Source organism: Periplaneta americana, chromosome 4 (assembly GCF_040183065.1).
Source record: "Periplaneta americana isolate PAMFEO1 chromosome 4, P.americana_PAMFEO1_priV1, whole genome shotgun sequence".
Lineage (NCBI taxonomy): Eukaryota > Metazoa > Arthropoda > Insecta > Blattodea > Blattidae > Periplaneta > Periplaneta americana.
This window is the reverse complement of record NC_091120.1, coordinates 38,727,402-38,754,337: the sequence shown is the minus strand read 5'-3', so window position 1 is coordinate 38,754,337 and position 26,936 is coordinate 38,727,402. Positions and strand designations below refer to the sequence as shown.

General features: G+C 33.9%; 1 protein-coding gene across 1 annotated transcript; it reads left to right on the top strand.

Annotated features, from left to right (window-relative positions):
• Nucleotides 1-2,101: 2,101 nt before the first annotated feature.
• On the top strand, nt 2,102-23,636 carry Osi8 (Osiris 8). The gene is made up of 2 exons (XM_069823204.1): nt 2,102-2,674; nt 18,807-23,636. Exons 1-2 carry the CDS (start codon nt 2,116-2,118, stop codon nt 19,091-19,093), a joined length of 846 nt encoding a protein of 281 aa, XP_069679305.1. The 5' UTR covers nt 2,102-2,115; the 3' UTR covers nt 19,094-23,636.
• The last annotated feature ends 3,300 nt before the right edge of the window (nt 23,637-26,936 follow it).

The window sequence follows — 26,936 nt, the reverse complement described above, 5'->3', positions numbered from 1 at the left end:
CATTTTATGGTACGAATTATCCGATTTTTTCTATTTTCCTTCAAATGTTTATTTATTTATTTATTTACTTATTTATTTACTTATTTATTCATATACATATTTACAGGGGAAAGGAACTGACCATCCTACCACATTATCTCCTGGCTTAGTTGCTCCATGAATGATGCTTTGTTGGTATCACTTGTTGGACAGTAAACTAAACAACAACAAAACTAATTTACTCATTTAGCATATGTAACATTTCCCTATCATACTTTTTGTTTAGGATACACCGAAACCTGAAGGATTACTACGTTTGTTGGTGAAATTTGTGGCACAAAATGATATTTAGCATAATAAGTTCAAAGTTTATCTATCATTTGCCTTATAATTGGGAAAACCTAAAACAAATGCAAGCAGGAGTCGAACTAACGCCCGACCAGCATAGCCGTAAATCTCGAACACAACTCGATACCGTCTGAGGCACGCCGGTGACTTAATTAATTAATTAATTCATTCATTCACCCAGTAATCCATCCATTCACCCATTCATTCATTCATTCATTCAATCATCCGTTCATCCATTCATTCATCCAATCATTCGTTCATCCATTCATCCATCCAATCATTTAATCATCCATTCATCAATCCAATCATTCACCCATACATCCATCTAATCATCCATCTATGCATGCATCCATCCATTCATCCACCCACCCACCCACCCACCCACCCATCCATCCATCCACCCACCCACCCACCCATCCATCCATCCATCCATCCATCCATCCATCCATCCATCCATACATCCATTCATTTATTTATTTATGGACTTGATTGTCAATGATACTTTGAATTTCAGAGTAGTATGCTGAACATATCATAGGATAATTATATGATTAGCTTACGAGTCTTATAACATTGCCATGAAAAACCTTTCCTACCGATCTCTTGCTGCCACGAACCTCACAGATTTTCAGGGTATCAAACTCTGGTCACCGTAATGGCAAGTCCTCGGTTGATTGAGCATCAACTGACCGTGATATAAATTAATATTGTGCAGCCAGACTACACCGACCACAGTTTCTGTGCTGGAACATCACTCATGCACAACGAATTTAATGGAATTCCATCTCTGAAACTAGTGTATTTGGCCAGATTTTAAGATCTGTTCATTTTTCAGTTGTGTTAGATATTACAAAACACGTAATTGTTGTCAACTAAATTTTCTCTCACTTAATTGCTTAGTATGTGGTTTTAAATTACTTTTCGTAAGCTCAGTTCCAATTATGTCACTTCCTAACGCATGGGTTAGAGGATTTTTCTCACGATAATTAATAGTTCAACACTTCTAGTCTCTAAAAATGCACGTATCATTAATTTTATAGCTAGGAATGTGTCTCTAGTTCCTTCATATAACAGGTTTTGAAGAGCGATCAGAGATGTGTCTGATATAGTCGACGGATTACATACATTGCACACCTGAAAACATGTTACCTCTGTCAATCCCATGCCAATCATGTGGAAAAAAGGGATATAATGATCTGACTACTATCGCATTCAACTTTCATGTCGCTAATAACCGCTATGTGACTCTACTTGAGAGACTATAAATTTTCTTTATTACTGGACACATTGTTCTCCTTTTGTCGTCCACATAATTTTGGGCGGAGGAGGGAAATCGCAGGACCTACTAAAATGTAGTGCAGGACAATGGAGACTTCTACACGCCACATCAACAAGAGATGCAATGGAACTGGATACCTAGCTATTAATTTAATAACTAGTGTAATATGTTTCACACAACTCTCATTTATGTCTTTTCGTAGTTGGCAAATTACTTCTTTTTTTTCCTTCAACCAATAGTCTTAAGAAGGTTTTTGTTGTCATATTAAAGCTTTCTATTCCATCTCTTTTCTTTTCTTAATAACTTTTGTAATGCTCCACTTACTCTATCCCTTGCCCGTCTCAAGTCTTGCAAGACGCTATTATCGCGTCATCGTTGAAAAAAAAAGAATCACACACAGGGGCAGTGCTTTCGGAAGTAAGCTTTGAAAGATGGTGGGAGAATTTTCATATAAAGATAGACATTGTTGGATCACATTCAGTCATTCGTGGCATTTACTGTGGTCGAGTATGCAACGTTCTGTAGCATCTGTGTCATTTAATAAGTTGGGCAACATGACAGGTAGTTTCTTCGTACGGTCTTTAGTCCTCCTCCTGATAGGGAGTGCTCTGGGGAGAAGTGTGGACAGCGCGAACGAAAACTCTCTAACCAACGAGGGCTCGAGAACATCGACAGACAACGATGACGCTTCAATATCTTCACTCTTCGGTACTGACTTCAGATTCCTGTACAGGATGTACAATGACTGTGCGGAAAAGGACCTGAGTTCGTGCTTGAAGACGAAACTGGTGACGGCGATGGACCGTGCTTCTAGGAGCCAATCGGATCTCAAGGTGTTCGAGGGTGTGAGTTTCATTCGTGATCCATCTGCCGGTAGTGACGACAGTGTGGAAGGAAAGCCCCTGACGGAGGCCGAGTTGGAAGCCAGTCTTCCACGAGGACTGCAGGACAAGGAGAACCTTTTGGATGGACTCATCATGGAAAAAATCTTGGGATTTTTCAAGAGCCACACTCTGCAGTTCAAGCTGCCGACTGCAGAAGAATTCCAGAGGAGTCTTTCAGAAGAAGGTAATCATATTTTTGCCCTGTTTACATTTGTCTCAAGCATATCACGTCTCAAGGTTTCTTGACTTCATACACACACTCTGCTTAAACAACTGTTATTCTCAACAAATAACTCTACCAAGTACTAAGTAAACATTTATGCGTCTCAAAACATGAGCTGAATGTCGCAAGCTGGCTTGTATTGCAGGTTATGTTAAACACCTGCTTTGTGACGCATAGGAATAGGAATAAGAATTGTAAGACAATTTCAGTAATGTAGACAGTGTAATTTAATTTTAATAAATAATTCATTAATTATTTTCTGTCTAATAAATAATAAATTGCCCACACCTGTGGAGTTACGGTTAGCATTTCTAGCCGCGAAACCAGGTGGTCCGGGTTCGATTCCCGGTCGGGGCAAGTTACCTGGTTGAGGTTTTTCCCGGGGTTTTCCCTCAACCTAGTATGAGCAAATGCTGGGTAACTTTCGGTGTTGGACCCCGGACTCATTTCACCGGCATTATCACCATCATCTCATTCAGACGCTAAATAACCTAAGCTGTTGATAAAGCGTCGTAAAATAACCCACTAAAAAAATAAAAAAATAATAAATTAAATTGACATTTAACATTAAATAATAAAATAATACACAAAAATAGATGCATTCATGACGATTAAAATTTAAGTTCAGGTAAATCTGGTGACAAAAATTTCATTTTCTGAATAATGTGCTGTGACTAGTAACCATTTTAATGATACTTTTAAATATCCGACCAGTGACTGTCCAGGCCACTTTAGGCAGTATATTAAAATATTTAACCCCCAAGAGGCCTACGATATGACTACTGATATTTTTACTTAAACAATTCTGAGGAATATTATTAAATATCTCTTCTATGTCATGGTAATGAATATTTTACTTTTCCTTCCTTTCCCCTTATTTTTCTCTTTATCAGCCGATGAATTATTATCATAGCCTTTTTATTCTGAATTCCATTTAATGTTTTTATTTATTTTCTTTTTTATTATTATTTTATTACATTCCATTTTGTTATATTCTTCCTTACGTTTTTCCATATTAAGCATTTGTACTAAATGAGTTGCTTTCACTAGATTCCAATGTATTTTACTTTCTTCTTTTATTATGGTATTATTTTCATGTTGTTTAGTGTCGATTTTATTATGCTATTATTATTATTTTTGGTAATATGTTAGTATTCTCTTTTTAACTTTTTGTTAAATTTTAACTCCTTATATACTTTGAGACCTGGTAGAGTGTAAGAGAAGGCCCTATGGCCTTAACTCTGCCAGTATAAAGAATGATGATGATGATGATGATGATGATGATGATGATGATGATTATTATTATTATTATTATTATTATTATTATTATTTATATTGATATAAAAATTTTGATTCTCTTTTACATATAAAAATTAGAATAAACATAAGCACTATAAACAGTCATTTGTTGTACTCACTCTGGGAGATTACAAGGAAGATAGAGACGATATGGGAAACTATTAATAATGGAATTCCACAAGGATCAGTATTAAGTCCCATACGCTTTTTAGTGTTATAAATGATCTTGCTCCCCTAATAAAAAGGTGGAGCATTGCATATTATTTGTAGATGACACAAGTATAGTAATTACAAACCAATAGCTTCAACTCAGTCCAATCTTCAACATAGGCAATTCTCTTGATAATTATGTGATTGGTTCTCAGCCAATAAATTTGTATTAAATTATAACAAAAGTAGCATAATCCAATTTAAATCCTGTCAAAATTCAACTTCGCAAATTTAAAGCGCAATAATTAAAAACAATCAATTTTCTTGGCTTACAAATCGATGTTAAGTTGAAAAATTAATATTAAAGAAATTACCCCCAAACTAAATTCAGTAAGTTTCGCTATTTCATCTATGCACGAGAGTAATTATCATTACTATAAAAACAATATAGCCTACTTTGCATACTTTCACTCGGTAATGAGTTTTGGAATAATATTTTGAGAAATTCTACAGATAGTAACAATACATTCCTACTACAAATAAGAGCAATTAGAATAATAGTAAGTGCCAAATCTAGGAAATCGTTTAGGAAAATTTAAAAAATACTACAGAGAATGCTCATGGCTTGTCAGTATATTTTTCATTAATAAACTGCCTCGTATATATTCATGAAAACTTTTTAACTATTTCAACAGTTCATGGCATAAATACTCGCCAAAAATGACTTCCATTCTCTTTCGGCAAGTCTATCGTCCTATCAAAAAGGAGTGCGTTATATGACAGTAAACATTTTTAATAGTCTCCCTATGAATATGAAAAATAAAACTCAAAACATAAGATTATTTAGCGCCAATTTAAAGTAGTATCTAAATTCTCAAGCCCTCTATTCTGCAGGTAAATTTATGATATTCAACAACGCTGCATGAATATTTCTGTCTTCTATTAAATATCAATACTAACCCCTTGTATTGTACTAGTATACTGTGAAACTCTTCTGTATATATTTTAACTGGATTGTGACTATAATTAAGACTTTGTAGTACTATTAAGATTTTTTGACATGTTCCATATTCTAGCTATAAAGCGAAGTACGAATACCTAGGAATGTAAAGAAATATAATATAATAAAATACAATACATTTTCATTACAGTATATATAAATCCATTGCAATTTTATCTTCTTACATAAAGCAACAATAACAAATTTTGTCAATTATCCTTAGTCATATTGAGTGAATTTGAAATTTCATAATTCTGTTAATGTGTCATAGAAGCTGTTTGAAGTGGCAGCTACCTGCATTCATTCCAAAACATGGTACGTCCCTGTTAAGCGTATACTGACGTCAGCTTTATTCATTTTCATAGCTTTTGTCATACACGAACAATATTTGAAATTTAAGGCTAGAGGATGGAAGAATTTGAAATTTGTTTTTGTAAATGTTACAAATTTCTTTTTGTGTGCAGAAATATCATTCCTGCAACAACGTAAGTTCTAGATTATATTAAAATAATGTCGGACCCAAATTTTGAAGAAAAAAAATACAAAGATACAGTAATTCACTAAATATCAAAATTTCTATGACATTTCACCAGTAAAAGAATGTTCTTTAAAATGCCTGTAGCACAATTTTGATATTATCTTTCAAAATTTTATGATAAACAATTACATTTTAAGAATGAATTTTAGGTGATTTATGTAAATATTGAGACATAGTCTTTAATGCAAAACAGAGTAACAAAATTTTATTGCAGATAAAAGTTTTCTAATAGACTAAAGAATTTGTGTCAAATATCATTCATAGATAATTAATAGTTCAGAAGCTATGTAACATTCTGTATGGAATAAAGTAAAAATTGAAGATACTGGAAATTAATTACCTACAATCAAAGTTTAGTATCATTCAAAACACTGAACACCAAAGGTTTCAAAATTGCGTCACAACGGCTGACAATAAATGCGCATTAAAGACTATTTTTCACATATCAAAGAGTATTTTGAAAGAAAATATTTTTGAAAATTTAAAATTGGGGGAAATTGCAATCAAACTTCAGTGTCTTTAAAAATTCATTGCAGTAGAGCTATTAAAATGACATTACAGCCACTTAGAAGGACGTAAATACACATGCAATTTTATGAACTATATTTTCGAATATCAAGAGAATTTAAAAAAAAGTTTTTGAAAATTTAAAATTACGGGAAATTGCAATCAAACTTTAAACCCGGTTTACCAGAAGTATGGAACTGGCGTCACAGCAGCTGACAAGGCCATAAATGCGCATTAAATTTTGTGTAATTTATTTGTCATATATCGAAGAGTATTTTGAGATTTTTGTAAAATTTAAAATTAGGGGAAATTACAATGAAACTTTAGTGTTATTTCAAGACCAGGTTTACCAGAAGTATGAAATTGGCGTCACAACAGCTGACAAAGCCATAAATGCGCAATTAATTTTATGTAATTTATTTTTCACATAGAGTGGGTCAGGGCAAGATGCCTCACTCTTTCTTTGATTGAAAATTTAAGATACTGTTCATTTAGTTTTGAATTTCATATTGAAACATCAAAGTCTGGAAGGTATTTTGAAACTCTATTTTTGGTACAAAACAGAAAACATTAATTACCTTGTTTATAGATAAAGGTTATCTTCTTACCTGCACTGTAGGCATCTTTCCCTGATAGTCGGATAAGATGGCAAATACAATTAACACAGTTACTGATATATGAATTTTACCTGAACTTGGTTTGATACTTGTATATAACAAAAATGACTTAGTCTGAAGCTCATTGACACTTTCTCACTCGTTTATCACTTCTTGCACACAGTGAATTCAATCCAGTACATTTTTTTGTCATCATTCCTTTTTAGACGGCGTTTAACGGTACGGTAAAGAATCCCGTATGTTGCGATGCTCTAAAACAGTTCATATCCCCTGTTCTAACATGTTCCATCGCAAGTTGAACACTGTCCTCAATGCACTGACTTCTATCAGAAGACCTTACGTAATGTTTACGCATTTTCTGCAACAAAACAAAAAATAAATCTCTTGCAAAATTTGCCATCTTACCCCGAAGGAAATTGAACATCTTCCTCAAGTATCGGGGTAAGATGCCTAGTGCTGTGACGCAACTTAAGATGGCTGAACAAGGTCGTTGTTTGTTAACAATACAAACTTTAGAACCTTTACTACAATATCCATTACAAATGTTTTATGGTTATTACGAATTCAAAGATGTATTAAAATTGTAACGTATCTTTGCAATTATTTTGTAGCAGAAAAATGAGCTGTTTTCTTGCTTTTCTTCTTCTCACAACAATAACACGTGGCAAAATGAGTAAGCTTCCACTCTACAGACATTCAACTGTCTCAGTGATCATGAAGTCATGCGCGTGGCGTTCTCTCTTGGAAGAATGTGAAACTACAAAGAAATAAGCATATTTCCCCGATAGCCATCTCCCTCCGATTTACTCTATGAAAGATTATTTTGAAAGATTTTTTAAAATTTAAAATTACGGGAAATTGCAATCAAAGTTTGGTGTCATTTAAAATTACAGTGCACCAGAGCTATAAAAATTGCGTTACAGCCGCTTAAAAGGCCATAAATACACATTCAATTTTATGTAATATATTTTTCATATATCGAAGAATATTTCTTAAGAAAGAAATTGAAAATTCACTAGTTTTTCACCATATTTATCTATCCTCTTCCCTTAAAAACAATGTACTAAACTTTAAATATTTCAGTCAATAAAATATATCTTTGGAAGTGTCAATTAATGAATTAATACAGTCGATTTTTAAACGATGTGTCGTACTATATTTTGTAGGACTATGACATGGAAATCTGTACATCAGTATCTCTTCTAAAAAAACCCTAGAGTCCAAAAGTCAGCTGCAACCTGTAGCTGAGGTTTTTGCATGGATCCAAAGTACTCGGGTTCAAATTCGGTCGTAGAGGATTAAATATTTAGCATGGTTTCCTCAGGGCGGGAAATAAAGCCTGGGAGGTCTATGTCGCAAAGTAGGCTTTCGGGCACGAAAAAAATGCAGTTTTCGGTAGAGGTCTCGAGGAAGTGTTTGCCATTTGTCACTCACGATCAATTTTTACGCTGAATAATCTCTGCAGTGAGTCCACTACTTTGGAACAGCGGCCAGCGTGTCTGGCTGCGAAACTAGCGGAACCAAGATCGAATCCTGGTTGAGACAAGTTGACTGGTTGGGTTTAAGAGAAAATGCTGAGTAACATTCGGCATGGGACTCGGGCTCATTTCGTCATCATTATCAGATTAATCTTCATCTATCCTGCCTACTTCCATACTGATGTCATTCTACCATACAGGGAGAACAGGATCTGACTTAATGGCTGCCCCAACATCGAATAATGATTCTTCAGAGTTGAAACATAGCACACACGCCAATATGCGTGGAGTTCTAAGAATTTTAAAGAAATCAGTGCAACTCAAATCGCAAAATTTATAAAACGTCACTACTACTGTTGCTTCTAAGAATTTTATCCATTTTCTATTCAATGCACACTTTATTTAGTCATATAAATATATTGGGTGTATAGTAACTTACTTAACGAGCGCATACGGCGGGAAGAATAAATAATTAAGTTGTGTACAATGTAACTAGGGGTACTACAACTTTTCCAGTTGTATTTCAGAAAATATCAAATGTATTTCAGATTAGTCAATTTAATTTCAGAAATTATCAATTGTATTTCAGATTTGTCAATTCAGTTTCAGAAATTATCAATTGTAGTTGAGATTTGTCAATTCAGTTTCAGATAGTATCAAATTTATTTCAGATTTCTCAATTGTTTTTCAGATGCTATCAAATGTATTTCAGATTTCTCAATTATATTTCAGATGGTATCAAATGTATTTCAGAAAATAAGCAATGCATTTAAGATTACATAGTCGCTTTTATTTCATAAAATAACAAATATAGGTCTACTTGAGATTTTAACAGAGGCCTACATTAAAAAAAATGGAAAATGGATTTTAAAATCCTCAACTGTATTGCAGTTTAGCGTCCGACAGGCATATTCACCATAGCTAAAGCTGCGGCTTGATGAATTGTACTGTGTTATAATGCACGAGCACAATCATCACCAATAATATTGTGTGTGTTACTTCATCAATTTTACTCTCTACAGTAGGTAATTTGCCTACAACACCAGGAGCCATGACGTCAGGAATTCCAAGATGGGGTTTTACGTACATCTTCACTTCACACCAAATGATCTCGATTGGATTTAACATTGGAGAATAAGGTGCCAACCGTAACTTCTGAAATACAAATGATAGTTTCTGAAATAAAATTGACAAATCTGAAATACAATTGATGTTTTCTGAAATACATTTGATACTATCTGAAATTGAATTGACTAATCTGAAATACAAATGAGAAATCTGAAATACAATTTATATTTTCTGAAATACAGCTGGAAAAGGTGCAGAGTCAATGTCTTAAATCTATGCTTCTTAGTCAAAAACGTTATAGCACAGACTCCCATAGCTCTAAAATTGCATAAGTTGCAACATGTCAATAATGAAAACGATGATGATAATAATGACGATGATTAAAGGAATGTAAACTGTATAAAATATAAAATACATACATGTCATAATCCCTGTTTATCAAGATATACTTTTACCTTATTTGGTGAGACACATATCCAGTGTCCTTGAGTTCGATTCTTCATCGCTAAATTGGATATTCATTTTCTTTAGAAGAGAGTGTATACCGGGCTTTCATTTCAAAAATCCCAGTCTAAATAACAGTTTATTTCAATTAAATTTAATTTAAGAAACGTCAATTTAGATATTGAAGGGAAAGCTTAAAACCAGTGTCAACTGTATTTTTGATTTCACTCCCTCACCCCTTTGAAATTTCAAATGAGACCCCTATATTATGACATTTAAATTTGAAAGAGTATTCAAATGTTTATACATCTCATTAATTTGTTTCACATCTTTTGTTTTCTATCGTCCCCTGGCAACCTAGAGTGTTGTTATTGTCAGTTGGTTGTAGAAAAAAAACACTCTTAATTTTGGGTAATTTTCTAATTTAATTACTAAATTTACTAAATTAAATGTTCAAAATGTGCTCTATTGCTGAAGAGAGAATATCATCGAAATGATAGCCGTCCAAATCTTGGATTTAAAATATCGGCATCCTAATCAATTCAAATGAACAAAAAAGGAAATGTAAATTAATGTTAAAAAAACACATAATGAAATTTTAAAAAATAATATTCTGCGACAAGATGTGGTGGTTATCAAAACGATAAAAATTTATTGAAAATGAATAATATACATTGAATATTATAAAGATGAATAGAGATGGTGATTGATGATGTTCAGTAATACAGCCTATTTCGGAACTCCTCTACATAGGATTGCCATAGTATCAAAACCACAATTAAATAACGTAAATCCAAACTTCGGCTTTTATTATCCTCTATCTTGTTTATAATACACACATAATATACCTTATTTTAGTTTGTGTTATTACCTGAAATAATGTGTAATCAACGACAATAATCTTTGTGCGAGATCGTGCATATTTGCTTGTTTTCCGCACAGAACCAATACGCGGTAAGTGTGAAATACCACATTCAGTATTACCAACGTAACACACATAACAATTTCCCTCTTCTTACCGCTTAAGCGCGACATTCAGTTTACTGCTTTAGGCTTTTAACATATTATTTTTAGAGACGTTTAAAATAGCAATAATTATAAATTGGAAGCTTACCACTGCAATTTCACCTAAATTGCAATGTTAATTATTGTTTTTAAATATTTGCAAAAATTAAGTAAAGTCTACTACTCCACGAAACTTATTGCATTCCTGATACAAGTAACATTAAGGAAGCCGTGAAAAAATCAACGAGATTCCAGATGCCGATGTTATTACTGCAATATGTTATATAAATAATATTGTTAAAATATTAAAATGAAAAATAAATCATTATATAACCTTACCGTTTGTTTTAAGTTCGCATTTATAGACTGGGGGGAAAAAAAAGACAGACGTATATCACGGCCTGCTGGAGTATAGTAAACACAGAAAATATTTTACAGCAATAATGTTGAAGAAAGATATTTTAGTGTTCCGAAGTTGGCGTCATTAAACAGAAACCAACATGGAGATTTCATTGCAACTAATTAGAAATTCGTCTTTCAGGTATGTAATAAACGATCTTCGCACAAAATAATGTACGATACACGAGCGGTAAGTTTGTTTTCATGTTCTTGGAAATTAAAAAAGCTCAACTACGTTTCGCTTTTTCAATCTTTTCCTCGACCATGAAAACGTCAACATACCGCTCTTGTAACGCATATTACTGTTACAGTTTTCTTCTCTTCAGCTCTAATCAACAAGAACAGCAATCCGGGTTGTCAGGCGACGATTAAAAAAAAAAAAAAGAAAAAAATTGAAAACAAATGAATGAGATGTATAAACAATTGAATACGCATTCAAATTTAAGTAGGCGTACCAAATTATAAGTGCGCAGTTTGAAATTTTAGAGGAGAATGTGATTGAGGGGGTGAAAGCAAAAATTCAATTTAACACTGGTTTTAAACTTCCCTCTCAATATCTGAATTGACGTGTTTCTGTGTTTAAATTTAATTTAATTCAAATAAATATTTATTTATACAGGGAAGTTTTGAAATAAAAACCCTGTACGTGTATTTTGTGTTAATGAATGGGCTAGCAGCAAGCCGATGTTTAAAGGCTAGGGTTGTCTTGCCAGTGAATATGTAGTTTTATTTTAGAATGCCATCTGAAGTAAGACGAAACTAACATTTTCAAACCTTTCTAAAAGACCATGAAAATCAACAGAACAAAAAATGAGCTTATATGATATACTGGTCAATTAATGTGTTCTGTACGTACGGTGTTTATGTAAATCACTGAGAAAATAGCAATTCGTGAGGAACCAATGATAGCTCTGGAATCACAACCCAGTTTTAAAACGCGTTTTTTGCAAGATAATTACAAAACTCGGTCATTTTTAGCAGCTGCCACACAAAAGTAGCGCTGGGAAGTAAGGCATATTCATAAATATTGAGTTAACCGCTAGCTTGCAGCAAAAAGCTTACCGCTTCTTTAGATAAAAATAGCGCACGTGTATAGGTAACCACAACAACTAATGAAATGTGTAATCCGTAGGATTGCTACCGCGGAATCAAATTTTATCATGCTTCTGAAACAATCGTGCACCAGATAGGATATCAGATCATTTCACTGCTTGATCTATCAAAACATTTAACGATAAAGGTAATCACCAGGCTTCGAGACTTCGGACCCAATAGAGCAGTTCAGTGAGAAATCCGCATAACGGCGTATTGAGTATAGTGGTAAAGCGTAGGCTACAGTGGGTGGGGGTACTGTAGAATGAATGCCAACAAATACGCAAAGGAATACGCTCTGGATTTCAAGGTTTTGACGAATAATTTGGCTTTCATACAAACCTATTTTCAAACTGTATCTGAAACTATTACACGGTTAGAAAAGTCAGAGCAAGAGATGACGGAAGCCCTCAAATTAATTTAGAAAATGATGCAGAGAATTAATGAGACACCAAGTACACCGGTTACTGAACGTGTAAAACAGAAGTGGAAATCAATTTTATGTAAAATAACGGATATGGAACATTGTGTAACATAAACAGCAAATTAGTGGACATAGAGTCACCCGAGAATAAAGGACTGTCGCTTAGAGACTGCAATGATGTTAGGTTTTTTCGTTTTGCTCCTATCACGTCATGCGACGTAGAGCACAGCATTCTACAGTAGAAACTTTGGCAGATAACCGAAAAAGATTTACGTTTGAGACACTGAGAATGTAGGTGCATTGCAATTCGGTACTGTAACTGCACTTCCTAAAGACGACCAATAGGATAAATGAAAAAAATTAAAATTGCTACATGCTTATTTCCACCATTAACACTGTGTACAATTAAACAAATATGCTTATAAAAGACAGGAGAATAAATGCTTTTCACATTCTTTTGACATTATCATTGTGTAATGTATATTTACTTTCAGAATGTACATATGTGTGTTTCCCCATACTACCGTACTCTACTCTAAATAGCAACGTTGTTACCTCAACACATCTCTATCTACCTGCAGCGAGTCAATAACCTATAGTGCATGCACAGTAAATTTATTGTGTCGGGTCCAAAGTCTCGAAGCCTGGTAATCACAACGTATCGAATATTCGCTCAGTCTTAATCTTCAGGTAATTAAGAAAATATACAGACTCATAGCTTTATTAAGGGGAAATGTAGACTCATAATACACTGGCATAATCACTGATCCCACAGTGTTTGACGTATCCATCAATAGAAGAACCCAGAAATCGATGGTCTGAGACCCTACGACAGCGGTGACCAAAGCGGGTGTCGTGATTACATCGTGTAATCACAGACATTCAAACGGGTACGAGGAGTTTCCTGTGCATTGCTGTGCGTTTCATTAACGTACTGAAGGCAAGCAGTGGCGGTATCATGTCGCTTTACAAACTCTGTCTCTATAATCAGTAAGAGGTGGTTTCGTAAAGAATGAGAAGGAGGACAAAATGTAATATGTTTACTTTGCTCAACGGTTCAATTAGGAGTATATAGAAACATTAATTGCCACGCTGAATAATGTGTTATTATTATTATTATTATTATTATTATTATTATTATTATTATTATTATTATTATTATTATTATTACTCTACCACTAATATGTGTTTCTATAATTCTTTTGTACGTGCATGAATATTGATATTTTTAGATCCTCTCCCTAGAAGGATGAAATTCTATCTCAATTTTAATCTTAATCTTTAGATGAGGGTAACTATTTATTAGTTATTCATTTAATAATAATATAGTAGAAAAACTGATCCAATATTATGTGCCAACGGACTGTTAAACGTCAGGAATTGACATGTCTTAAATCATAGCCAGGAAGAGAAAGATGACATAAATAAATGTAAGGAAGTCAGCTATCTAATGGGGTTTGAATTATCTCGTGCTTTACAGTCTTTTAACATAACAAAATTTCTCAAAAGATTAATGATTAAAATAGCTTAAATAACTTGTCCATAAGAAGTTTTTGATTTTGAAAAACTAAGAATTTCTCGACCAAGTATCAAGAGAAGAATTTAGAAAATTCCTAATTATATTCGAGAGAAAGGATAAAAAAGAAGCAAGAAAAATCGTATATTATTCACTGGCTCTTGATGACAGCAGTGACATTACTGATACAGCAAAGCTTGAGATTTTTATCCACGGGATTGATCAAGATGTTAGTACAGGAACCACCACTGGTTGTAGTTTTCATGCCAAGTACCTTTCCTCCGTCTCTTTACTTCATAGGCTGTCTGTAGCATGTAATCACTGCAGCTCGAGCTTTGGTCACCGCTGCTCTACGATATGCTTTGAGCGAGACACGAATCAGGCATTGCAGATAAATGATGACAAGCGAGCTAAATATGTACCTTGCCTTCCATACCTCAGTGAAAACTATGGCATTCTGCTTTAAAACTGGGATATTACAGACATTATTTGGAGCGAGGGGATGTTTACTAAAATTTACATGTAATATTCTTAAACCTTTTAAAATTCCCTTTTGTGAGATTCTGAAGGAAATTCTGAAGGCCTCTCGTCAAATTCTATATTATCATTTATATATTAACACATAAATTCTTTGTTATTAGAGGAGAAAAATTCTCTCTGGCGACGGGGATAGAATCCGCGTCTTTGGTTCTACGTACCAAGCGCTCTAACTACTGAACTACGCCTAAGTTCAATCTACACCACCGGATCGAATCCCCCTCCTCTAGTGTTCTTCCCTTTGTGCCCTTACTCCATGTTCGATATATACTTACTTACAAATGGCTTTTAAGGAACCTGCAGGTTCATTGCCGCCTTCACATAAGCCCGCCATCGGTCCCTATCCTACGCAAGATTAATCCATCCTCTATCATCATATCCATTTTAATATTATCCTCTCATCTACGTCTCGGCCTCCCCAAAGGTCTTTTTCCCTCCGGTCTCCCAACTAACACTCTATATATGCAGTTCTGGATTCGCACATACGTGCTACATGCCCTGCCCATCTCAAACGTCTGGATTTAATATTCCTAATTATGTCAGGTGAAGAGTACAATGTGTGCAGTTCTGCGTTGTGTAAGTTTCTCCATTCCCCTGTAACTTCATCCTTCTAAGCCCCAGATATTTTCCTAAGAACCTTATTCTCATATACCCTTAATCTCTGTTCCTCTCTCAAAGTGAGAGTCCAAGTTTCACAACAATACAGAACAACCGATAACATAACTGTTTTATAAATTCTAACTTTCAGATTTTTGACAGCGGACTGGATGACAAAAGCTACATAATATAAGCTAGTTGGCATCATAAATGATATTTTAACTGATTAAACCTTGCAACTTTCCTTCATCGCCTTCTGCCCTTCCATAAATGAAATGCATGAACAAGTTGCGAGGAAAGTTTCAAGATATAATCAGTCAAAATATAATTTACTATGTCAACTAGCTTATACCATGTTTATGAGAAATCGCCAACGTTTGCAGGAACAGGTCGTCTGCAACCTAACTGCCTTGAGTTCGATTCTAGCTAGTTACACTTACTAACATATCTAGGCTTGTAACTACCAAACTGAAAGTTTCCAAACATAGGTTCCTATACGAAAGTTGTTCATATTGTCTCCTCTATCATCCCTAAGAGTTTGTAACATAGTCACTGAATCTCCCTGTATAATGTAAGCTGGTTGAACTTATACTGTTTTTATGTTGTAATCATTTATAATAACTTTTTTTCTTTTTTTAACTATACACTCTCATAAAGAGTATGTCTATTAAAATATATTAGATTCTCCATTGATTCACATACGTGCTAGAGAATAATTAGGTAGTCTTCAATAAGGGTAATCAATAACTAGGCCTATACTTGACTGGCCCTGGAGTCTATTGGGACTTTGAATATTAGCAAAGGAAAGTAGAAATAGTCCTGCATACAACAATTTATTTCTCCGAAATAACGTATACTTGGCAGAACATTTAATTTATTTCATCCGAAGCAAGAAACAATATTATGTCTAATATAAGCGTAAGTGTGTAGCCTCTACTACAGCAGAAGTGAAACTTCTTAAGCCGTATACTATACTTACTTACTTATTTACTTACTGGCTTTTAAGGAACCCGGAGGTTCATTGCCGCCCTCATATAAGCCCACCATAGGTCCCTATCCTGAGCAAGACCAATCCAGTCTCTATCATCATATCCCACCTCCCTCAAATCCATTTTAATATTATCCTCCCATCTACGTCTCGGCCTCCCCAAAGGTATTTTTGCCTCCGGCCTCCCGACTAACACACTATATGCATTTCTGAATTCGCCCATACGTGCTGCATGCCCTGCCCATCTCAAACGTCTGGATTTAATGTTCCTAATTATGTCTGGCCGTATACTATATTTAATAAAAATCTTTATAAATGTTCGTGCAATGAGAGACGATAAATTAGGGCCAAATTTAACACTTTTACTTACTCAGTACTCTTCAGGATTCAAAAACGGAAGAACTGGTTTATGATAGATGAAATAAGATATGAAAACTTTAGTCTGCAATGATGGACACTTACTTTTGATCCTCATTATATGAAACCAAATTTTATTTCAGATTCTTAAAAAAAAAAAAAAAAAATTCAGGACTTTTTCCTGGTGCACTACCACTTTTCTTCACCAGTCATCACAGACCGTTCGAAGTAAAACTTGCAATTTTTTTAAATTACTCGCGATCGAGAACGTTCACTGACACTCAGGTATCTCATTTGACTCATTTTGTTGCCGGTTGACAATTCACTGAGCACACTAACATGAAGTGTATGAAAATATATTGACAATCTGCTGTCTACTCCAGTGATGTCAAAGCAAGCGCATTTTTCTGACCTTGACGTCGTGCGCGGGCATCAAGCGCATCAAGGAGAAATAAACAGCCTGTTGGATTAAGAAAACAGTGGTGCACAAACTTCAAACGGAAAGTGAAATTTTATGTTGTTATTTTTCTATGGCTTCTTTCTGTTTGATGTTATCTATATTGTCTGTAAAACAAAAGTACTACAATTTCTTAATTTTGCAGTTATGTTTTAAACGTTAATAACATGGTAAAGAGCTAAGAAGGAATATTCACATGAATTCAATAATAGTACAACTACACTGCATTAAGTGGACGAAACAATCATTCATAAAGAAAGTGATATCCCAGAAAAAGAGATTGAGTATGACATGATAATTTGGAATTGATATTGATGGTATCTTTAGCCTTATAAAAGTGATCAATGAACTAATCAAAAGAATATTTTAGCGCAAAGCAAAGTTACCTACATACTTTATCTGTTTTAAGTGTAACTAATATTCTATAACAAAACTCTTACCGCACTATGCTTTTAAGGTGATATTGGTGAGCAACTTCCTATCATCAGAACATTACATTATTTTCTCGAAGCTATAGAGCTGCCATTTTTACAACGCATGGGCATATACAGTGCCTTCGCTTCCCCCTGCGGCAAGCGCGAAGCATTAGTTAGCGACGTGTATCAATCCTCAAGCTTATCCTACTCATTTATTGTTATCACTTGATTACTAACCTTGTTACAAAAGATGCTGAAAGTGGTGACTATCTGCATTGATGCATTCTTGACATCTTGTGACAAGCGTAAACTGACTGCTCACGGAAACCACTAAGCGTGGCCTTGAGGCGTTTTTTTAAAGCGCTTCAGTAAAGCAAACTCATTGTTGAAACAGAACGCAATTAGGTCAGCTGACTGCAAAATGATGGACAGCTGTTGAGGATTCTTAAGCACGGCTGGCAGCACGTTGATAGGCTATATTATTGCTGCTCCGCGTGCTTGCTGTTCATCGCCCGGCCGCAGGGAGAATCGAACGCACTGTATCTTTTGCTCTAAATATTAAAAAAAATAAACATCTTTTCAGACTTATGTTTTACCACATTTGTGACAACTAAGTATAATTTCTCAACCTCACCAGCATTTTAGATGTTTTGTTTTTTTATTTAACGACTCTCGCAACTGCAGAGGTTATATCAGCGTCGCCGGATGTGCCGGAATTTTGTCCCGCAGGAGTTCTTTTACATGCCAGAAATCTACTGACATGAGCCTGTCGCATTTAAGCACAGCATTTTAGATATTTCCGATATTAACCCTTACATACAATAATTATATTGTCTTGATTTTATAATAAGCAATAATCGTAATAATAATAATAATACAAAACACGGAACGTGCTTACTTAGACGTGTGTCAAATTCGCTTCTGCTGTTTGTACTTGAAACACCGACTAGGCCTGCATTCTCTCCGGTGTCATATGTTCACTTCAAACTAATACAAATATACCGATATCACGGCCCTAAATATCACGCACTAAAATATTTACTCTTTCTGCTGAATCACCCTGTATATTGGCTACATCGGATAAACCGCAACACGAAGAATTCGCTCCCAGATAATCGAGAGTTTACTGTATATTAATAACCATTATTCTGTCACTATTACTATTGACAAAACGTTAACTGTGTAATGTTAATTGTTGTTGCAGCTCGCAAGAAGAAGAAGGGCTCCAGCTTGCTCCTGCTCCCGCTCATGATGGCCGGCATGCTGGTGCCCATCGCTCTGGCAGGGTTGGCGCTGCTGGCAGGCAAGGCACTCATCATCAGCAAGCTGGCCCTCGTTCTGGCCGGCATCATCGGTCTCAAGAAGCTGCTCGGAGGTTCTGGAGGAGGACACCACGAGGCGTCGTACCAGGTGGTGTCGGGCCATGGAGGCAGTCGCAACTTCGAACACGATCCGCACCTCCTAGCTTATAGGAGCTATGCACCCCAATGAGCCATTAACTTATTAACCTTTATTTAAACAACCCTAACCTTCAGAGCTCATAATTTGTTAAAGATGATTTGGATTTGACTTTTCCCATTCCTGGTAAGTTTAAGAAATCACAAAATTTCGAAGGTTTGATGTATCTTCCTTTGAGGTGAAATACGGGACAAATTCGATGGTGTTCTGGTAGAGTTGTCATTTTTTTTTTTTTTTTTTTTTGCAAATGGAGTTTTATTCCCCAGGTGAATACACAAAATAAATTCTATAAGTGAGTGTGCAAAAAACAAAATAATACAAGCATTTGATGTGGTTTATTTTGTGTAGAAAATTACTTGTAATAAGGGTCCGAAGTTTAATTTTAATTTATCTCAAAACTCAATGTTATTACTTATCTCCCTGCACTCAAACATCATCGAATTAATGCATATTTATCAAGGCCATTAGAAATGCAACCAGTCCAAATCATCCTTTGCGACTTAGTGATTACCGTAAACCGGGGCTACTTTGACATGTTAAGATTTTATTAAATGCAGTTGTTGTAACTTACATTGATATAATGCAAGATGTGCTTAATCATACTAAATGATCCTTAGGCCATAAATCTATAGTTGTATAATTTCCTTATATCAACACTTAATTATAAAAAAAAAACACCATTTCAATGCAACCAGTGTTTTGGAGTTACTATGGCATGCCATTTGCTTTAGTTTTAGTTCAAAGTTGGCCCTCTCTATTGCATACTTCGACATTAATTTTCTTTTTTAAAATTATTTCAACTTAAGATAGGGCAGACTCACGTATGATTTTGGATTTATTTGGACTTATTTGAACTTTATTAATAATGCAATACAACGTCGATGAATGAATAGGCTATACAGAAAGAGAAACGAACACCTAAGTAGATTGCATAGACACAGAATGGTAAAAATTGCAAGTCATAAATTAAGAGGCAATATTATAGAAAAGTACAGTAAGCAAATCATGCTGGGGGGGGGGAAGAATTGCAGTCACATTTCGTGTTCAAATTTTTCACACTTATAATCATAATTTCTTAATCGTTTCTCAACACAACACAGAACCATGACTTGCACGTCATACGAGGAATCCAATCCTTCCCTTTGTAGAAGCGGAAGTCACATTTGCTAATGAAACAAAGATTTGTTGTTTTCTTCTAATTCTTTACCAGACTTTAACATGGAGTAACTTTACGTTGTGTAGGATTCACTGATTCAGGCAGAATGTTGATTTCACTATAATAGTTACTCTAGGTGTTGATAATTAACACCATACTGCACTAACGATACTTTATTAGCACTAACAATATTATAAATTTGAAAAGCGAACTGTCAAAGTAGCCCTGGTACCTGTGTTCGTGGTTTGAAATCCTACCATGAGGAAAAAAAAGTAATGATCATGACTTGCTTTGGAAGGATTTAAAGCTGTCAGGCTCTTGTTGTAGATTTAAGTCAAGTAAACAACTCTGTTCACGATTAAGAGTGCTTCAGACAAACTTTTTCTCCATTTTCTTGCCACGTTAAAATTAAATTCTTAATGTAGCACAATGGTAAATGTAGGTCTGTCCCACATTCCGTTCGTAGTGCAATGATCCAGTTACCCAGTCAAGTGAATTTGGTAATTTGTAAGGACTCCAACGGGTGGATATCCTTTCCCCGTCTTTTTTCACTACAAGACTAAGGTAGATCGAACCTTCGAAACGTTGTGACTTCTGTACTTCACAAGGAATGGAAAATGTTCAATATGAACCTCTTCTGAATGATCCACCATTGTTTCCGTCCCAGTTTAAAACAGTCATATAAGTGTTACATCTTCAGTACCAATTCTCAGCTTCCATTTCACGCTTGGGAGACTTCTCAGTGTGATACTGACACGTAACTTTGTTACGCAATTAATGAAGAGAAGTTAAGTAGGTGGGAACAGACTGCTGTGAGATGGAAACAAAGATAAACTCATTCACATCTCCGATGTTAAGAAAATAATCACAAAGGATTTGTTGTGGCATAACAGTTAAATTTAATTGAGAAGTTTCTGTGAAGTTCATTTTAAATCTTGATTACGTGTTCCGTATGTCAAATATTTAATAACATAATATGAAGACTAATTTTGTTCTCATCATTAGACTAATTAATAAGTTGCTTAAATAATTTCATATATTATTATGAGGTGAACACGAAAATATGAGCAGCAGATAATTTAAATTTTGTGGTATTTATCATAAACAAATAATTGTACCTGACATTTGTAAAATTGAAATTAATCGTCGAGAGATCTTTTATATATGTTTATGCTCGACCATGCCGAAATGTAGTAATTATATACCTGGTAGCAGTCCTTTAATGGACTTCATTAAAGTACACCTATTCATTAAAGTTCTGGTTTTCGATTATTCTCGGATATGCAATCGAAAGACAACTAGGGAAACGTCACGGAGGCCGGAAATCCAATACTGTCGCAGAAGGTTATGTTCTGTTACTGTAATAATTAGCGTTAATTGCAAATAATATTCCAATAAATTCAATTTGTCATCTCGTTTTTCAATTCTAAATCAATTTCCAAGTTATATCAAAATTAATGTTCATTTTATTCTCTAGATTATATCAAGGTCAATGACATTATTGTTCCTCGGAAAAAATCAATACTTTCGCGTCTGCGCACATCTCACAATTTAGGTCAATTCCGCTCCTCACTTACATAACCATATCAAGAATACTTATGAATAATTTAAAGTTAGAAATATGGTCGAGCATAAAAAGTCGTATGAAACTTGTCTATAATGGTAATTAAGACGCTCGTATGAAAATTTTGAAACTCGCTTGCGCTCGTTTCATAAACACACATACTCACGTCTTAATTGCTACCATTATAGGCTCGTTGCATAATGTACTATTTTAACAGCAAATCCGATTAACAAAATAAGACACTATTAATAATAAATCTTAAAATAATATGGGATTCATAAAATCTTAAAACAATATGGGATCAATAAAACCTTAAAATAATATGGGATCCACATTTTAAACATAAATTATAATTTTACAAATTGTATGATAAACGTAACACATGGTAGCTTACAGTTACGAGTTTTGAACAATTATACCGACTCTAGAAAACACATTATTCAAAATATATACTATGAATTAAGGAGGGTGAGTTACTAGTATTACAAACCGTTAGCTGAAAGCAGTTTCTTTATAAAAACATAAAGAGATATCAGAAAGGAGTTAATTAAACCCATTACTACTACTATTTATTCAGTGGTGGAACAATTGATAGGATTTATGTATTAAAATTCAATCTTGTGTGGCCCTTCACTCATGAATACACAAATATACTTAAAACATACGTACAGATACATCGTGTTAAGAGGCCGTGAAGCTTCCTTCTCATTAAACGTACAGTCGCATCACGTTTCTGTGTATGTCAGTCGTTCTGTCACGTTTCATCAATAAATACTTCGTGGGTTGAACATAAAAATCAGCTCCTCCCACATTCTTCCTTACATTTAACTTTAAATGCTGCACACAAGAATCAAGTCAGGTGACCTTAGCTATTATTCTTGAGTTTCTTTTCGTGAACTTCACATCGTATGCGAACTTACGTGAAAGAGAGCATTGACTTATGATGTCACTTATCCTCTGTTAATTCTGTTATTCGATACAAGTACCAATATTAATTTATTTACTAGTATTTACTGTACACATCCTTCAATGTTCTTCTAACCACAATAGCCCAAATAAGTTATATGGGATTATATTTCACTATGGTATATATGACCAATAATTTCAAACTAACAGTGTATGTTTTCTTTTTTTACTTTTTCTACTTTAATTTTTTTTTAAGAAATAGTATGAATATATTGGACAAATGTAACAGAAATAACATTCCAAATTGGATTCGATTCTAACAGGATTACAAAACCAATATTTAATTTCTTTCTAATTTTCTTATATATACTTATAATAATATATCTAATGAAAATCGACACATTTCCAAAGTAAACGTAGTCCATGTTTAAATACTTAAAAAAGTTGAAATCCCGAAAACCATAATTTTAATTTCTGAAAATGATATCCTATAAATATCCACTTATTCAGATAGCAATTAGAGTGCAATTAACATTATATTATTAATATATAATTTCTTGCCGTAACAATACTATATTCTATAACTTCATCCAATGCCTATATATTCACTCAGAACGTACCAAAGAATCTTTCAAAGCATATGTATGTAATAGATTTAATGTTTTATGACTTCATTACTCTTAATTGTTATAAGGAATAGTTCAGTTATTGATTTAAGCTGGTTTGAAGAATATAATGTTAAATATTGTGTTTTATATAGGAAATAATTCTTTGAGGTTTCTAACTGCTTTATTTATTGCGAGAAATAATTTATGTTGTTCCTGTTCATTGTGAAAATCATTTTAATATGTAAAGGTATGAGCCTAGAGGTATTTTATACATTTATAATTTCTACATGTTTTATATTTTATACTTATTTATAATAAATATATTTTGTTATGTTTTACTGATAGTCACACAAGTTATTTTACAGGATTCTCTGTTATGTATCGTGTGTTAGAGTCCATACATCTCATTTGGGTCTAGATTACGAATATTTTCTTTTTATTTATTTTAGTATAAATTAATGCCTACTTTATTTTTAATTTTGGGTTAAAGGGTTAGGTACAGTTTACAGCAGTAATTTTTTTTGTAAATTTTCAACATTTTTTTCCTCCATTAGTGTATCGTGTACAATAATGAAAATTGTCCTTTGCTATATCAAAAAAATATTTTACGATTTAAAAAAAATATTTATATATTTTTCCAAAATTCAAAATGGTGGCAGTTCACTGTGCAGTGATGAAGCGTTTCCCTCAAACTTATAAAATTTTTAACTTTTTCATGTTCTCGCTCTTTTATTTTATTGGCGAAACTCGTGTTTACAATATCATGCTCTTTGAACTACATTCCTTAATAAATAATTTTTTTTTTGTGTTAGAAGAAAATACTGATAGTTCACCATTTTTTAAATTAGTTTATTTTTCATCAGATAATTTATCAAAGGTAGAGAAGTGATTTTGTATCACATTGTAGATACGACATGTATAAATGCACACAAAAATTTCATCACAGAATGTTGGGTAGTTTTTTGAGTTATGAGGGAAACGCTTCATCACTGCACAAGAACTACCATCATTTTTAATTTTGAAAAAAATATATGTAAATGATTTCTTTAACCGTAATTTTTTTTCATATAGCAGAAGGACAGTGTTTTACACATATTATTTTTTTAATTTTCATTATTTTACAAGATACAGTAATGGCGGGAAAAAATGTTGATCATTTCCAAACTTTTATTGCTGTAAGCTGTACCTTAACCCCTTAGGTATACCAACTTGTCTAGTACAATATATCGTATGTTTTAGTCCAAGCACCTTACTGGACTCTAATTCAAAGTACAGAAACTGGTGGTTATATTTCACAGAGGTATAAATTTCTTAGAGTGAATGCGGAATAGGATCCAAGATATCATATTTAATCCCAATATAAATTGATGCTATTCATTGAAATTATATAAAGTAATTAATTGTCACTCACTCGCTCACTCACTCATTCACTCGCCATTCATTTATTTATTTATGCATTAATTCGTCTATTCATATATTCATTCATACATTCATTTATCCATTCGCATATTCACTCATTCATTCATCCATTCATTCATTCATTCATTCATTCATTCATTCGTGCATTCATTCATGTATTTATTAAATGGCACATTTATTCATTATATTATCCATTCACGCATTTACTAATTTCTTATTCATTCACTTATTTATACAGGGACATCATTTTATTTTTACTTCAATTTTTATTGTACCTGAGTTTTTGAATGTACTTCACTCCCACCCCTTCTACTAATGAAGTTCAAACTGTCCACACAGAACCAAGGCCGCATATAGTAAGCAGTACTGAGTTAGTGAGTAGGCTATAGTACGTTCCAGAAATATGTTCGCGTTTTCCAGTGACGAAAGAGCTTTCAATATTGAATCATATTTTCGCACAGGTACTGTCCGTTTGCCTACGTCGCATCCCGATTTCTCACTCCTGCTTCTGTTCGCCCCTCCGTAAAAGCTGGGCTGTCTTAGCTCTTTTCTGAAAACATTAATTTCTGTTAGGAATTGGACGTTTACGTAATATTATACAACTGTTTAAAATAATATAAATAAGGACCTCGTTAAGTAATTAACTGTCACGTGATTTCCCCCCTTTCTAAGATCCTGCGGCATAACTACTTGGACGGACAGTACATAGCATGTCTGAGTGGGTCGGGCGGAAGTGAAGTTTGAATTTATAGTGCGTAAGGTACTCTTTTACAGAGTAGGTACAGAATTATTTCAACATGAGTTACTAGTACGAAGGACGAAACTGGCAATTGGAATTAGATGGAATAGTCTATAGTGCGATAATATGCACAAAAGAACTGAAGCCTGTATCGAAATGAACGGCCACCATTTTAAAAAATGTGTTTAAATATTCATATTGTGATTATTTTTCAATTTAATTTTTTTCTCTATATTGCACGCTAATGTGCTGTAGACAGTATAATATACACTGCATAATGAATACCCTTTCATGGATAACTCAGTTCGCGAGTAAAAACACGTATTCTTAATACAGTATTGTATTTTGACTAAACAAAAACCTAATGAAAATGATCGAACTCAAAATCGCGATATTTCCTAGTTTACGTAAATGGATGAACTAATTTTCTTCCCTCCTGTACCTAGTAGAGTGATCTGTTTGTGTTTTACGCCAGTATCATCGAACTACAGTCGTGGAAGGGGATAGCAAACTGTGTTTCCGATTCTCTAAAGGTATAGCCAGGTTAATATTAAATATGTTAGTAAAAATAAAATGATGTCCCTGTACATACATACATTCATTCATTTATTACTTCGTCCATTCATTAAGCTATCAACAATTCGTATATTCATTTATTCATTCGTACGTACATTCGTTTATTCATCTGTCCATTCATTTATTGTTTCATATATTCATTAAGTTCACACCTGTGGAGTAAAGACTAGCGCGTCTTGCTGCGAAGCCAGGTGGCCCGGGTTCGAATCCCGGTCAGGAAAAGTTACAGGTTGAGGTTTTTCCAGGGTTTTCCCTCAACCCATTGCGAGCAAATGCCGGGTAACTATGGTGCTGGATCCCGGACTCATTTCACCGCCATTATCACCTTCAATTCATTCAGACGCTAAATAGCCTGAGATGTTGATACAGCGTCGTAAAATAACCAAATAAAACTATATTCATTAATTTATTGATTCGACCATGCATTATATTTGCACGTACAATCATCCTTTTTTTAATTGGTACACTCATTAAAGTTGTCATTCGTACATTCATTCATTTCTTCATTCCTCCGCTAATTAATTTATTCATTAGTACATCCATTCATTCTTTCATCACTATACCTGGCGCAATTCATTTATTAACTTGTACATTCATTCATCCAATTAATAATTCGTCCATTCATTCATTAATTCGTCCACAAATTTCCTTACTCATTCATATAATTCTTCATTTATTCACGTACACACTCATTGAACTATTCATTCGTGCATTTAATCATTTATTCATTGGTACAATAATAATTCATTTATGTATTTATACATTCAATTATTTCTTATTAGTGCACTCATTTAATTTATTCGTAGATTCATCCATTTAATCATTTATTCATTCTCCCTTCATTCATTAGTTAATTCGTACATTAATTAATTTATTCGTTAGTAGATTAATTTACTCATTCATACGTT